Consider the following 14,462-nt stretch of genomic DNA (forward strand, 5'->3'; position numbering starts at 1 on the left):
TAGTTGAAAATTATTACCGTTAAAAATGGACGATAAATAATGAAATTATGTGAATTTATTATTATTAATATTATCATTATTATTCTTTAATTTTTTTTTTTATCGTTTTTCGATTTGCTAAAAAAATAAATATAGATCAAATATTAAATATGTGGATTTAATTTGAAAATAACTTTAAAAAATATGTTAAATAAATCTTTTCTATTTTGATCTTAGAGTGAGTAATAAAATAATGTAATTGACAATATTCTTGTACATTTTTCAATCAATTGAGCATAAACGAAAATAGTTATTTTTAAAGGTTATTTACTATTTTTTTCTCCAATTGAAATAGGCTATTTCTTATTTATTAAATTTTTTTTATTATTTATTATACATGCTTGACTACACCGAAAGAATAAATTTTACAGTCCTATAATTTTTATGACTTGTTAAGTCCTACAATTATCTTTTCTGATGCTATAATTTTGAAGAATAAACTTGTATTTATTTATTTTTATTTTTATTTATAATAGCATTAAGAGTACTGTAATAAAAGAAAATAATATATATATATATATTTTTAATTAATAAGACTCTATAAAAAAAAATTATAAGTTTGAGTTAAAATATTTTAAAATGTAAGGTATTTTGTTTTAATTTCATTATATAAAATTTTATTTATGGATTTTTGCTTTTTGGATATTTGAAAGAAAAGTTTACATGGTACAACTTAAGAGAAAAATAAAATAAAATATACAAAATTCTTGAATCTCTGTATGCTTTAAAACAAGTACTTAAATAGTAGCATGAAAAAGTTAACTAAATGATGAATACATTTACAAAGTTTATAAATTAATGAATGGTTGATTACTTATTATATATGTTCATATATTTATATTAAATACAAATTATGATATAGCATATATAAATTTGATATAAAATATATAAATGGGACTTTTTGTAAAATTAGAGTCGGGTGAATATAATTTTGTCGATTTAGGATCGGCTAAAACTTATTTGTCGATTTGGGATTCGCCTGCCACGTGGCAGGCGAAAAAAGGATCTGGCGCCTCTTTGACAGACACCAGGCCCGGCCGCTTCTCAAAGAGGCGCATGGCGTCTCTGAAAGCTTGTTTTCTTTTTTTTTTTTCAATTGTAGCCTGGCGCCACTTCCACAATTTAATTTTTTATTTTTAATTATTAATATATTATAATTAAATATTTATATTATATCAATTTAATAATTAAATATATATAGGAGTATTAAATTAAATAATTAATAAAAAAATTAATTAATTAATTAATTAATATGAATATTTAAAATTATAAAAATTAAATTTATTTTTTTATTGCACTTTTATAAAATAAAATTATACTGTAATTTAAATAATTAATAAAAAATAAATAAATAAACTAATTAATATGAATATTTAAAATTATAAAAATTAAATTTACTTTTTATTAAACTGTTATTTAGAATTATAGAACAAAATTATGTTGTGATTAAATATTATATGTGATCACCTAATTATTTATAATTTATTAAAAATAATAAATTTAATTAAATATTTTAATAGCAAGATAATATAATAATTTTAAATATTTTATATAAATTGTTTATAATTTATTAAAAAAAGATAAATAATTTAAGTAATTAATTCAATTAAATAATTTTGTATAAATTTAATAGTAGATTAATATTATAATTCTAAATATTTTTATGTATATTTCTTTATTATTAACTTTTATAATATTCTTATATATTAAAAATATTTTTATAAAATATAATAACTATTTATAACTGGTTTTAGTACTTTGCAGAGTTATAAAATAATATTAAATGTGTACGAAATTACCGGTACTATTTAATTACAAAATTACTGTATTAATCTATTAAAATAATAAAAAATTTTATTATTGGATAAATGTATACTCTAAAAAATTTAATAAAGTGATCTTATATACAATAATATTATATTATAAATATTTTTTATGTTCAGTCTTTTATTATTAAACTCTTATATATTAAAAATATTTTTATAAAATATAATAACTATTTTTAATTTGTCTTAATACTTTGGAGAGTTATTAAATAATATTATCATGTGATTAAACATATACAAGATTATTCATACTATTTAATCACAGTATTAATACATTAATTTATTAAAATAATAAAAAAATTTATCACTATATAAATATATATTATACGATAAATTATTTTTATACATTCAATCACAATCGAATTATTTTTATACATCTAATTACAATAAAATTAAACTTTAAAATTATATAATATCAGTAATTTTTTATTTAAAAATTAATAATAAAATCTATTAAATATTACAACATTAAAATTATATAAAAAAAATTATTATTATAAAAATATAATATTTTTAAATTAATATAATATAAATATTTAATTATAATATATTAATAATTAAAAATAAAAAACTAAATTGTGGCCTGGCGCGACTTTAAGTTGCGCCAGGCCACAATTTAAAAAAAAAAAAAGAAAACAAGCTTCTCGAGGCGCCAGGAGCCTATTTGAGAAGCGGTCGGGCCTGGCGCCTGTCAAAGAGACGCCAGGTCCTCTTTTCGCCTACCACGTGGCAGGCGAACCCCAAATCGGCAAATAAGTTTTAGCCGACCCTAAATCGACAAAATTATATTCACCCAATCCTAATTTTGTAAAAAGCCCATATAAATGGAACAAATGTGATTTGCAATATTAAAATTGGAATGATAATATAATTATATTGCAAGAACATTAATAGAGTTTTTTCTAAAGAAATTTAGACATGTCAATGACATTCTAACTAAGTTTATATATGTCAATGTCAAACTAATGAATACCCCATATAATACTAATTCTCAAAAAACAATATAAACAATATTATTGTTCAATTTAAATATGCACATATTAGTAGAAGATTATTGTATTTAATGAATTTTTCAGACTTGATATAACTTATGTTATGTGGATTGAACAGATTTACACATAATCTAATCATAATCATTGAGCTACTTAGTCAAAGTTAAAAGAATTATTTGAGAGGTATCATCTATGTAGTAGAAGAATACAACGATGTTAATTGAAATTTGAATTGAAATGAGATAAAATCCACTGGTGAATATATTTTTAATTAGTGATACAATTACTTGGAAGTCAATTATTACTCTCAAAACTACTATAGAGTCAGAGTTTATTAATATGGAATTAGATGACAATGAGATTTGATTGGTTAAGAAAATTCGCAGCAAATACTATATTGAGAATAAAATCAATACCATTCATATATTGTAATTGCCAAACGATAATAACTCTTGCAAATAATAAAACTTTTAATAGTAAAAATAGACATATTCATCTAACTAATGAGAAATGAAATTATATCTATTAATTATGTGAAGTCAAAAGTGAATTTGATCAATCATCTGACTATAAGAAAAAAGTTAAAAAATGAAAATCAAGAGAAATGAGATTTAGTCAATATGAGATTAACAGTTATAGAAAACCAACCTTTGTAATTAGAGATCTCATGAAAAAGGTTCATATGAGTAATAACAAGTCACTTGTTAGTTCTACTAACACTATTTAACGTTATACCTTCCTATGGTGTGAGAATGCAGTGCACTTATAGGTAATAGTATACACTTGATATTACCTATATCAGTGTATATTGTGGCTACTTCTATGAGATTGTGGCATAATCTCTAAAATACTTATGAACTATCAAGCGTGTACATTGTCTATTGTATTGAGAACAAAATCTGTAGAGTGTTAAGATTGATGAGATATCAGCATACAAAAAAGAGTTTTTAGTTCATAAAAATAAAAGTTTTTATGTGGGGATTATTATAAAATAAATTTAAATTTTAAAAAATTTTATAATTATTAAAATTTTATTTATGAGATTCTTTTTATTATAAATTTATTATTAAATTTAACCATTATAATTTTATTATATTATATCAAAATTTATATAATAACTTATTACAATTATTTTTTTTATTATAAATAATATATATTTTCATAAAAAAATTATTTATATTTTCTATTTTATTTTTTTCTCTTTCTATATTTTTTATTATGTTATAAATTAGAGGTCAATTTTTATTATTTAAATTTTAAAAATTAAAATTTTAAAAAAATCTGTTTTATTTTAAAAATTATAAAATAAATCTTAAAAATAATATCTAAATTTTAAAAATTCTATCCTATTTTTCAATAATTATATCAATAATTATAGCTTATCAAATTAAATATCTAAAAACTATGTACGACCTCACCCATGGGAGTATACCCGTGAGGGGAGGAGCCGTCTTCTCCGGTGAACGGCAGGGATTTTTTTTTTGTTAATTTAATAAATTATTTATAATTTATAAAGTAACCGGACTGTTATAAAAGGAGTAACTTGTAACTGTTAAGATTTACAATATGGTAAAGCCCTCTAGTACAGGAGTAGCGCCAAAATCAACCATCGGAGATATTTTCTTTTTTTCCCGTTAGTTTTCTTATCCTCTCCAAATAGGAAACCGTCCATCAAATTTGAAACAGATAGCTTGCTGGTTCAACCATGGCATGCTCATCTCCATATCCAATCTCTGCACTATCTTACATCAACCCAGCTCTTCCTAAAAGGGTTTCTTCACCTTCCGTGTTCATTCCCAAAGCCATGGCCAAAGAGCTTTACTTTAACCATGATGGTTCAACAACAAAGAAACTTCTGGTATTCTTCAGAGCTCTTTCATTTTTGTCCAATTTTGCGTCGTTTTACCCCTAGCCATTTGGTTTGATAACCCAAATTGAGCTTTTTACCTTGAAAATTGATTTGGGTTGATGCAGGCAGGGGTGGACATGGTAGCAGAGCTCGTAGGCGTAACTTTAGGTCCAAAGGGAAGGAATGTGGTGTTGGAAAATAAGTACGGACCTCCAAAGATTGTTAACGATGGTGAAACTGTTCTCAAACAGGCACTGCACAGCTACCAATTTACGCAATTGCCTTCTCAATTTTCATTCTTCATTTTTTGATTGAGTACTTCTTCCTCTAGTAATTCTGATTTATTAATATTTAGATTGAATTGGAGGACCCTTTGGAGAATGTTGGAGTGAAATTGGTGAGGCAAGCTGGTGCAAAAACAAATGATCTTGCTGGTGATGGTTCCACAACATCTGTAGTTCTTGCTCATGGTTTAATCACTGAAGGTCTGAAGGTAAGACACCAGTGGACTCTCTTGTAAATCATTAAGTCCTGTTATGATGGATTAAAGACCAATCCCTTTTATATATTGTTAGAGTTGAAACAAGATGCATAAAAAGTAAATTTGTAGCCATTAGAGATGCTTGTCATTTATGTCATGCAGTGGCACCAGCCTTTCAGATAAATGATCTCTTTCAGTGGTGTCTCTACTTCAAATATCTCACCAAGCTTTTGTATAAGATTCTCTAAACTTGCTATATTAAAGATGACACAATTTCTAGGTGATTGCAGCTGGCATGAATCCTGTCCAAGTTGCTCGTGGGATTGAGAAAACCTCGAAGGCCCTTGTTTCTGAACTCAAATTGATGTCTAGAGAGGTAAATAAGTTTCTTTTTTTTTTTTCCTTTCCTCATTCTTAGAAGTTAGAATGACTAAGATCCTGGAAATATATATTAGAAGGTATGTAACATGAGGAGAAAACTATATCTGCAAGAATACTAACAAAAGCTTATAGGTTGAGGATTGTGAGCTTGCAGATGTTGCTGCAGTTAGTGCAGGGAATGACTATACAGTGGGAAACATGATATCTGATGCACTTCGGGAAGTGGGAAGGAGGGGTGTAGTCACAATTGAAAAGGGAAAGTATATTGAGAACAATCTACAAATTGTTAAAGGGATGCAATTTGATCGTGGATATTTGTCCCCTTACTTTGTCACTGATCGACGGAAAATGACAGTAGAGTTCCACAACTGCAAGGTAGGAACTGCAAGCTTTTCTATAGCTGGACATGTTCTTCTATGGAATGATTAGAGATTATATTGTTTGGTTCCAGTTACTTTTGGTTGACAAAAAAATCACAAATCCAAAGGAGATGCGTAAAATATTGGACAGTGCTGTTAAAGAGAAGTACCCCATAGTGATAATTGCAGAGGGCATTGAGCAGGAAGCTTTGGCTCTACTTATAAGGAACAAACTCAAGGGTGTGTTGAAGGCAGCTGCTATCAAGGCTCCTGCCTTTGGCGAGCGAAAGAGCCACTATTTAGATGACATTGCTATCTTGACTGGAGGTAGTGAATTAAGTGATCAATATGAATAGATATCTTTCTTTTATTAGTTTATGAGCATCAGTCCAAAAATAGCATTATCACCTCATCTTTGATTGTATAAACTTATGGGACATTCCTAAATCCTAAGGACTGTCACAGCATCATATGTAAAGTTCTTCTTTGTAGGTAAATTCATTCAAGGCTATGAATTTCATACATACACGTGTAATAGTGAACAAAGAAACTATAGAGTATTACATTTTGTAAAAAAAAAAAGAAGAGTAAAATAGCATACAAAAGTAAATTTTCTTGTATCTTTGGCCTATAAATGATTATGTAGTCTGCTACGTGATGGTACAAGTTTTTAATAAATTTCTTCTGTGTTCTTTATTTCTGCTAGAATTCTGCTCTTCTACTTGCATGCTCAACTCTTCGGTCATATTGCAGGCACAGTAATCAGAGATGATATGGGATTTACCTTAGAGAAGGCTGGCAAGGAAGTTTTAGGCTCTACTACTAGGGTGATGATCACAAAGGATTGTACACTTATAGTTACTGATGAGAGCACTCAAGCAGCGGTTCAGAAGAGGGTTTCTCAGATCCGTAATCTTGTTGAGGTGCATCTTCCTTTTACAATATTACCTTTAGCATTACATTATTGCTCTATATCCCAGTTGTCACAGCATCAATTGCACAAGTAAAATAAACAATTATTACTGGCTCATGAAATGTGCATTATAGATGGTTCTGGCCTCATCATTGAGGAGATATAAATTAAAAAGTTTTCTTTGCATTAGCAGCTCAAAGTCCAGATATGCCTGTTAAGTTGGCTTTGGAATCACAGTAGCAATGAAGAGAAATAGGAAAAAGTTTCACAAAATGATTTTTTTTTCTTTAATGAGTCTTTCTTGTAGTTGTAGAATGGAAAATTTCAGAGTAAGAAGAATACATTTGTTCAGACATGGCTCATACCCATTGGTTAAAACTCTCACCAAAGCGCCAAGATTCCAGTGGAAATTCAGGGTGTAAATTGGGGCCTAAATAATTAACTAGTTTATATTCAGTGTGTGGAGTTGTTTCACAAACTTAACGCATGGTAATTCTTGCCTGAGAATTCCTTACTATTATTTCTTGTTTTTGTAGAATACTGAAGAAAATTTTCAAAAGAAAATACTGAATGAAAGAATAGCAAGATTATCAGGAGGGATTGCCATTTTACAGGTAATGAAATGCTTTTGATATCGGCAACTTCTTCACTTGGAAATGTGAAAATCAGAAGATTCTAATCCTGCTTTAACGTTTTGAGTTATTAATTGAATCATAGGTCGGAGCACAAACACAAGTTGAGTTGAAAGATAAACAACTGAGGATTGAAGATGCTTTAAATGCTACTAAGGTAGTTGGTTGCCTTGCTCTTGTTCTTTCAATGGTTATATTATTATTTATGAACAAAAAGCTTCTGGCTTTGTATATTGCAGGCAGCAATTGAGGAAGGTGTAGTAGTTGGTGGCGGATGTAGCCTTCTGAGGCTATCCACAAAGGTTGAGGGTATTAAAGAATTGTTGGGTAATGAAGAACAAAAGGTGCACATACTGTATTACTGTACCTTATCTCGCACAATACAACATTCTATCATTGTAATTAGAGTTGTTTGATTGGTCAATACAGTTGTGATCTCATTGTGCAAATACTTGTGTAGATTGGAGCTGAGATATTCAAAAGAGCTCTGAGTTATCCTGCAAGATTGATAGCCAAGAATGCAGGTGTAAATGGCAACATTGTCATAAACCAGGTCTTTTTACCTCAGTTCATCATTACTCTTTAGATATGAAACATGGGATCTGAAATTTTGGGCATTGCATCTTGTTTTTAATCATTATAACACAATTTGGTGCAAAAACTTGAATTTATTTAGGTGCTATCAAATGATGATCCAAGATATGGATACAACGCAGCAAGAGACAGATATGAGGATTTGATAACTGCAGGAATTATAGATCCAACAAAGGTGTCTTCAGTTTTATGGCTTATAGAGGCGCCAACCTTATGCATTCTCTAATTGGATGTTGATTAGTGTAAGTATTGATAACAAAATGCTCATGATACTCTACCATATTTTGGTGCAGGTAGTTAGATGTTGTTTGGAGAATGCTGCATCAGTAGCCAAAACATTTCTGACTGCTGATGCTGTTGTAGTTGACATAAGGGAACCACAACCACTGCCGAGAAAACCAATATTAACAACTCCAGGTACTTCCTCTTTCGCACCATACACAGAGATACGTGCAAGTAAATCTAGGCACAGACGATAGTTCTCCTGTTAGCTATATCTGCTTAGCTGCACACTGCCAAACTCATGTTTGTTGGTTCAGGTACCGCACCTATGAGCCTACCGATACGGGGCCAGAGTTTGTAATACTGCTTCAGAAGTGCAGTGACTTGAAAGGAATGGGCATAGCATCAAAACAGAAGTGGCACAAGAAGCTATATTTTTCCAGCTTCCGCATCAGAAAGTGCTGATATTTGATCAAACACTTGGCGGTAGCTATATAGATCTAGTTCTTTCGCATCAAGTGGCTGGTTTCCCTTAGAAGAAATAAGACTCGACTCCTAATTTGCACCCGGAAGGAAGGGTAAGGGCACCAAGCTAAGGTGGTTGCACAGTTGACAGCCTTCCAGGGGGAAAAGATTTTAGAATAGACCAACTGGTAATGTTATGACAAGCTTTTGGAGCATATCATCAAAATTGTTGTCTTTTTGAGTTTAGAGTTTTTTTTTTTAAAAAAAAATATTAAGTACTAGTATTTATCATTAATAATTATTTGATCTCTATTTTTTAAATTAAACTATTTAATACCTCAATTTTACATTTGTCATACATTTAGATACTTCCATCCATTTTATTTTTAGTACTTTGAAAGAAGTAATTTTTTGATATTATAATTATTTCATAGTTTTATCTCTTAATTTTATAATTATTTATAATTCATCTTTTAATTTTATCTTTTTATCTCTCTTTTCTCAACAAAAATAAAGAGACAGACACAGGGATAAAAATTATAAAATAAAATAGATATATATTTTTAAATTTTTAGAGTTTCCAAACACATAATCATGAAATTTTCATCGTTAATTGATTTAAAGTTTTTAATAGCAAATTTGCTTCACCTAACTGCGCAGCGCACCAGCCAATTCGGTGCGGTAGCGCACGTCAATCACACCTACCCTTTAACTTTCATGATTTTTCTCGGTTCCGCTCTCCGTAATTCTTTTTAAAAACTTTAAATAAAAAAGTGTAATTTTTTTTTATATAATATTAATATTAATTACTAACAATAACAATGTTATGTCCGCTCAATGGGATATCCGCGGAATCTGAAATAGGATCACCAAACTTCCGTTTTCATTTTCATTCTCATTCAGCAGAATTCTTATGTTTTGTGATATTGCACCTGTTTCCCAAACTATTTACAATTGTGGCACAGGCCCTAATAAATATTAATTAATAAAAAACTCTTTAAGATTTTTTTTTACTTATATATGCCTTAAATAATTTTAAATTGCAAAAAAATGAATGTAGTTTAAGATAAATTTCATGATATTTTGTAAATAAATAAATAAAATTCTTATTTTTATTGATTTTTAATAAAAAAGTTAGAAAAATAATATAGGCTTATTCGAATCTGAAATCAATTTATGAATTTATATTAAAAATTAAAATTATTTATAATTTCTCCTTCAATATATCTAAATTAAATTAAAATTAAAAATTTAACATAATATAATGAACAATTTCATTTAGAAAAAGAAATTTTACTTTAATTATTAAATTGTTTTAAGTTAAATTAAAATTTGAATTATTCCCTTTTATTCCGTTTCATGAATCTAGACTTTATTTTCAATTTAGATTCAAACCCAAACTGGTTCATGGATTGTTACCTTGTGTAACTTGCAAAAATTTGTAAATCCTCGATTTCACCAGTTATTTATCGGCATATTCAATTTATTTTATTTTTTACTTTTTATTAAACTAATTTAAAATTTTAATTTAAACTTTTTTTAAAATAAATTTTAATATAACTTAATTTAATAAAGAATTAAGAAAATAAAAAATAAAGAAAATTAGGTTTCTTAATGTTTTAGAAATTTAAAAAAATCTTAATCTTTGAGATCAATTAACTTAAACTGAAAATTTTAAATTAATTTGAACAAAATTAAAAATTAAAATACACACATCCAGTTTTTTTTTTTTTTTTTTAAAACAATCCTCATGAAGTAAATTCGACGGATGGATTGTGGCCATCGTGAAATGGAAACTACTAGGGGTAAAAGTAGAAATATCCCATAATAGAAGGTGCAGCGGTTGAAAAATAAGTGTATTTGCCACGTGAAGTCAATCAACCACCAACCCCCAACCCCTCTCCCCACCTTCGCAAAGTGGGTGGGCGAGCCCCAAAACAAGGCGTTAAAAGTAGCTAAGGCATCGCCTAATTTGATCTCCTTGAGCTTGTAGAGAACTCTGATTCAGACGCCATAAGCTCAGATCATCAATTTTTTCTGGGTTCTTTTCATTTGCAAACTATATTCACTGCTCTGTAAGTTTTAACAGGTCTTTTGTCATCATCGTCACTGTAGTTCTACTTTTGCCTTTGCCTCATGCAATTGTATTTATCTCGGGATTTGATGATCTGGGTTATGATTCTCATGCGTAGCTAATGTGTTTGATTTGCTTCTAGAGTTTGATGCTTCATATTAAAAGCCAATGTTAATGTTTGTCCTCTGCTCTGATGTTGTAATTTGGTTTCATTTCGTTTGATCTTTTCATCTCTGTGCTTCGCTTTCGACGAGAATTGCAACTAGCTGTTTATTTGCCAAGAATTTTTCATGTGCAGGCCTTTCTTTTGAGTTATTTACTCAGAACGATTTTCCTCACCGTAGAATCATTCTTCTGGAATCATGACCTTATCCAAATTTTATTTGTTTGTCGTTTTCCAACTCATGAAATTAGTCTAGAAACTTTGGGCCTTTAATCTGTGATACAAGGGCGGATTACGAGTAAAAAACCAATGGAAAAAAAATCAAATACTGGTCAAATTCTTATTATCCCTTTTTTATTTTTTGGGTTTTATATTTTTTTTCCAAAAAAAGAGTGTAAAAGTTGTCCTTTTTAGCCATCAGATGTCGTCATTATCAGCTCCCAATTATATTACTGCTGATATATGTTGTCCGCTGTTGAACTTGCTACATGCATTCAGCAACTGCTTACCTAGCTACACGAGTCTCTATTTGTTTGTGGTTCTTTTTGTCAATGGGTTGGCTACATGTAAGCTAGAGGACAGAGTGCCTTTATTGTTACAGTGCCAAATTTACGTGGATAGGTAGTGTCCTGTTATACGAGACATTTTGCAATATAACTGTGGTATGTATAATGATTTATTATAGCCATTGATTATGGTGTATTCGTTGTGGGTCTCAACATGACGAATGACTATAATAAAACTGTTGAACATAATAGTTGTACTAAATACTCTCTCCGTCCCATAATTTTTGTCCATCTTTCCTTTGTTTTTTTGTTATCCCAAAATTATTGTCTACCTTCTTTTTTATACTATAATAATATATAAATTAACTATTATAATCCTATTTAATTTTATCTTATTTCCAAGAAACCTCTCAAAGCATCTCTTAGTATTTAATAAAATTTAATATCTTTAATATGGGTATAATTGGAAAGTTAATAAAAAAAATTAGTAAAGTGGACAAAAATTGTAGGACTGAGGGAGTAATTTTTTCTATTATACGGAAGCTTTTCTAATAGATTTTCTACTCTTCTCTTTTCCCTTGTGGACATTAGTTTTCATCTATATGCCATTTTGAGATTATATGAGAGTTGCAATTTATTGAGCTATGGTCTTAAAATTTTTTACCAGGATATTTAGATATGGCTCCATTAACAAGAATTGGGCTTGCTGGCCTTGCTGTCATGGGTCAAAATCTTGCACTCAACATTGCGGAGAAAGGATTCCCAATTTCTGTTTACAACCGAACCACTTCAAAAGTTGATGAGACAGTTGCACGAGCCAAACAAGAAGGAGATCTTCCCTTATATGGATTCCATGATCCTGAATCCTTTGTAAATTCAATCCAAAAACCTCGTGTAATAATCATACTTGTTAAGGCTGGACCTCCTGTTGACCAAACTATCAAGACTTTGTCAGTTTACATGGAGAAAGGGGACTGCATTATTGATGGTGGTAATGAGTGGTATGAGAACACTGAGAGAAGAGAGAAATCCATGGCTGATCTGGGATTGCTTTATCTGGGAATGGGAGTTTCAGGTGGTGAAGAGGGTGCTCGTCATGGACCATCTTTAATGCCCGGAGGTTCCTTTGAGGCCTACAAATACATAGAAGACATCCTCCTTAAGGTGGCTGCTCAAGTTCCTGATAGTGGCCCTTGTGTCACATACATTGGCAAAGGAGGATCTGGCAATTTTGTCAAGATGGTTCACAATGGGATTGAATATGGTGATATGCAACTGATTGCGGAAGCATATGATGTGCTGAAATCAGTTGGGAAGCTTACCAACGAGGAATTACGCAAGGCTTTCTCAGAGTGGAACAAAGGGGAGCTTCTGAGTTTCTTGATCGAGATCACTGCTGATATTTTTGGAATTAAGGATGAAAAGGGAGATGGATATTTGGTTGACAAGGTTTTGGACAAAACTGGCATGAAAGGTACTGGTAAATGGACAGTTCAGCAAGCTGCTGAATTGTCAGTAGCTGCTCCTACTATAGCTTCATCATTGGATGGAAGATTCCTCAGTGGTCTGAAAGCAGAGAGAATTGAAGCTGCCAAAGTTTTCAAATCAAGTGGTGTTGGAGACATCCTAGCCAATCAAGCTGTTGATAAGACAAAGTTGATTGATGATGTGAGGCAAGCTCTGTATGCTTCCAAAATATGTAGCTATTCCCAGGGTATGAACTTGATACGTGCAAAAAGTGCTGAGCAGGGATGGGATTTGAAACTTGGGGAACTAGCAAGGATTTGGAAGGGCGGTTGCATCATTCGTGCTGTGTTCTTGGACCGTATCAAGAAGGCCTATGACAGAAACCCAGACCTGGCTAATCTTCTTGTTGATCCAGAGTTTGCTAAGGAGATTATTGATCGACAATCTGCTTGGCGAAGAGTTGTCTGCCTTGCTATCAACTCAGGTATTAGCACACCTGGTATGTCTGCTAGCCTTGCTTATTTTGACACATATAGGAGGGAAAGGCTGCCTGCTAACTTAGTCCAAGCTCAACGAGATTACTTTGGAGCTCATACCTATGAAAGAATTGATGTACCGGGATCTTTCCACACTGAATGGTTCAAGATTGCTAAACAGTCAAAGATTTAAAATTTTACTTTCTCTTGGTGCTGGTGGTAATGTGATAAGCTATCCTAGCGACTTACTGCCACAGAACCTTTGTAAAAAATCACTTATTTTTCCTGTTGAGTGGTATCATCTCATATCAGTAAGGCATATTAAAATGTTCAATTTATTGGGCATAATGTTGCTATGCTATATTTTGGACCTTTTCAGGAAGATCCAGCCAGCTTTGTTATTTTAGATGAAACAATTTATCCTTTTACTTAATGCACTTCTTTCAGTACAATAAGAGTGTATATAAGCTCCATTATATTGGTTCATATTCCTTGTCTTGCTTCTTCTTCTTTCTTTTTCTTTTCTTTCCTTTTTTGGCTGTGTGTTTGTTTACATTTTAGAGCTTTGTACTTTAATGTCACACTGAGGGGGTTCCATATGTTAAGAGTCCACCTTTGCATCTCTTGTTAGGAATTTTCACGAAGTGATAGTGTTTGGTGGATGCTTTTAAAATCCTTTATTAAAACATTTATCTGGATTAGATTTTCATAGCTGCTAATAGCTTAACCACTTTTAGATGTGCTCATTGCCAATCTCATGCAAGGCCATATTGCAGAGCTTAACTTTGAATAGCATGGCTTAATGGATTTGTGGAAAACTAGACTTTCGTGGAGAACAGAACTACCTGTGCATCTCCTTCTTGTGGTCCCTCTTTGTAATAAAGATCCTTACAAAGATTCAGGATCTGATTTGTGGATTTAGAAGCATGGAATGATGTTTCTAAGTAGAGTACAAGTACTGAGCTGTAATTATTCAATTGCCAGCATTTCTGGCTTCATTCAGGCAAGTTGCAGCCTGCAATC

At 30.6% G+C, this 14,462-nt stretch overlaps 2 protein-coding genes across 2 annotated transcripts; both read left to right on the forward strand.

Moving 5' to 3' along the window:
* Positions 1-4,427: 4,427 nt before the first annotated feature.
* Positions 4,428-9,074, forward strand: LOC110630906 (chaperonin 60 subunit beta 4, chloroplastic). The gene is made up of 14 exons (XM_021778548.2): positions 4,428-4,715; positions 4,832-4,957; positions 5,062-5,199; positions 5,468-5,563; positions 5,701-5,943; positions 6,020-6,254; positions 6,681-6,850; positions 7,377-7,454; positions 7,558-7,629; positions 7,712-7,816; positions 7,933-8,025; positions 8,149-8,241; positions 8,360-8,483; positions 8,606-9,074. The coding sequence occupies exons 1-14, from the start codon at positions 4,563-4,565 to the stop codon at positions 8,647-8,649; spliced, it is 1,770 nt and encodes a 589-aa protein (XP_021634240.1). The 5' UTR covers positions 4,428-4,562; the 3' UTR covers positions 8,650-9,074.
* Positions 9,075-10,620: 1,546 nt separating this feature from the next.
* On the forward strand, positions 10,621-13,925 carry LOC110599854 (6-phosphogluconate dehydrogenase, decarboxylating 1). The gene is made up of 2 exons (XM_021736442.2): positions 10,621-10,828; positions 12,164-13,925. Exon 2 carries the CDS (start codon positions 12,175-12,177, stop codon positions 13,630-13,632), a length of 1,458 nt encoding a protein of 485 aa, XP_021592134.1. The 5' UTR covers positions 10,621-10,828; positions 12,164-12,174; the 3' UTR covers positions 13,633-13,925.
* The last annotated feature ends 537 nt before the right edge of the window (positions 13,926-14,462 follow it).

Source organism: Manihot esculenta, chromosome 14 (assembly GCF_001659605.2).
Source record: "Manihot esculenta cultivar AM560-2 chromosome 14, M.esculenta_v8, whole genome shotgun sequence".
NCBI classification, from domain to species: Eukaryota; Viridiplantae; Streptophyta; class Magnoliopsida; order Malpighiales; family Euphorbiaceae; genus Manihot; species Manihot esculenta.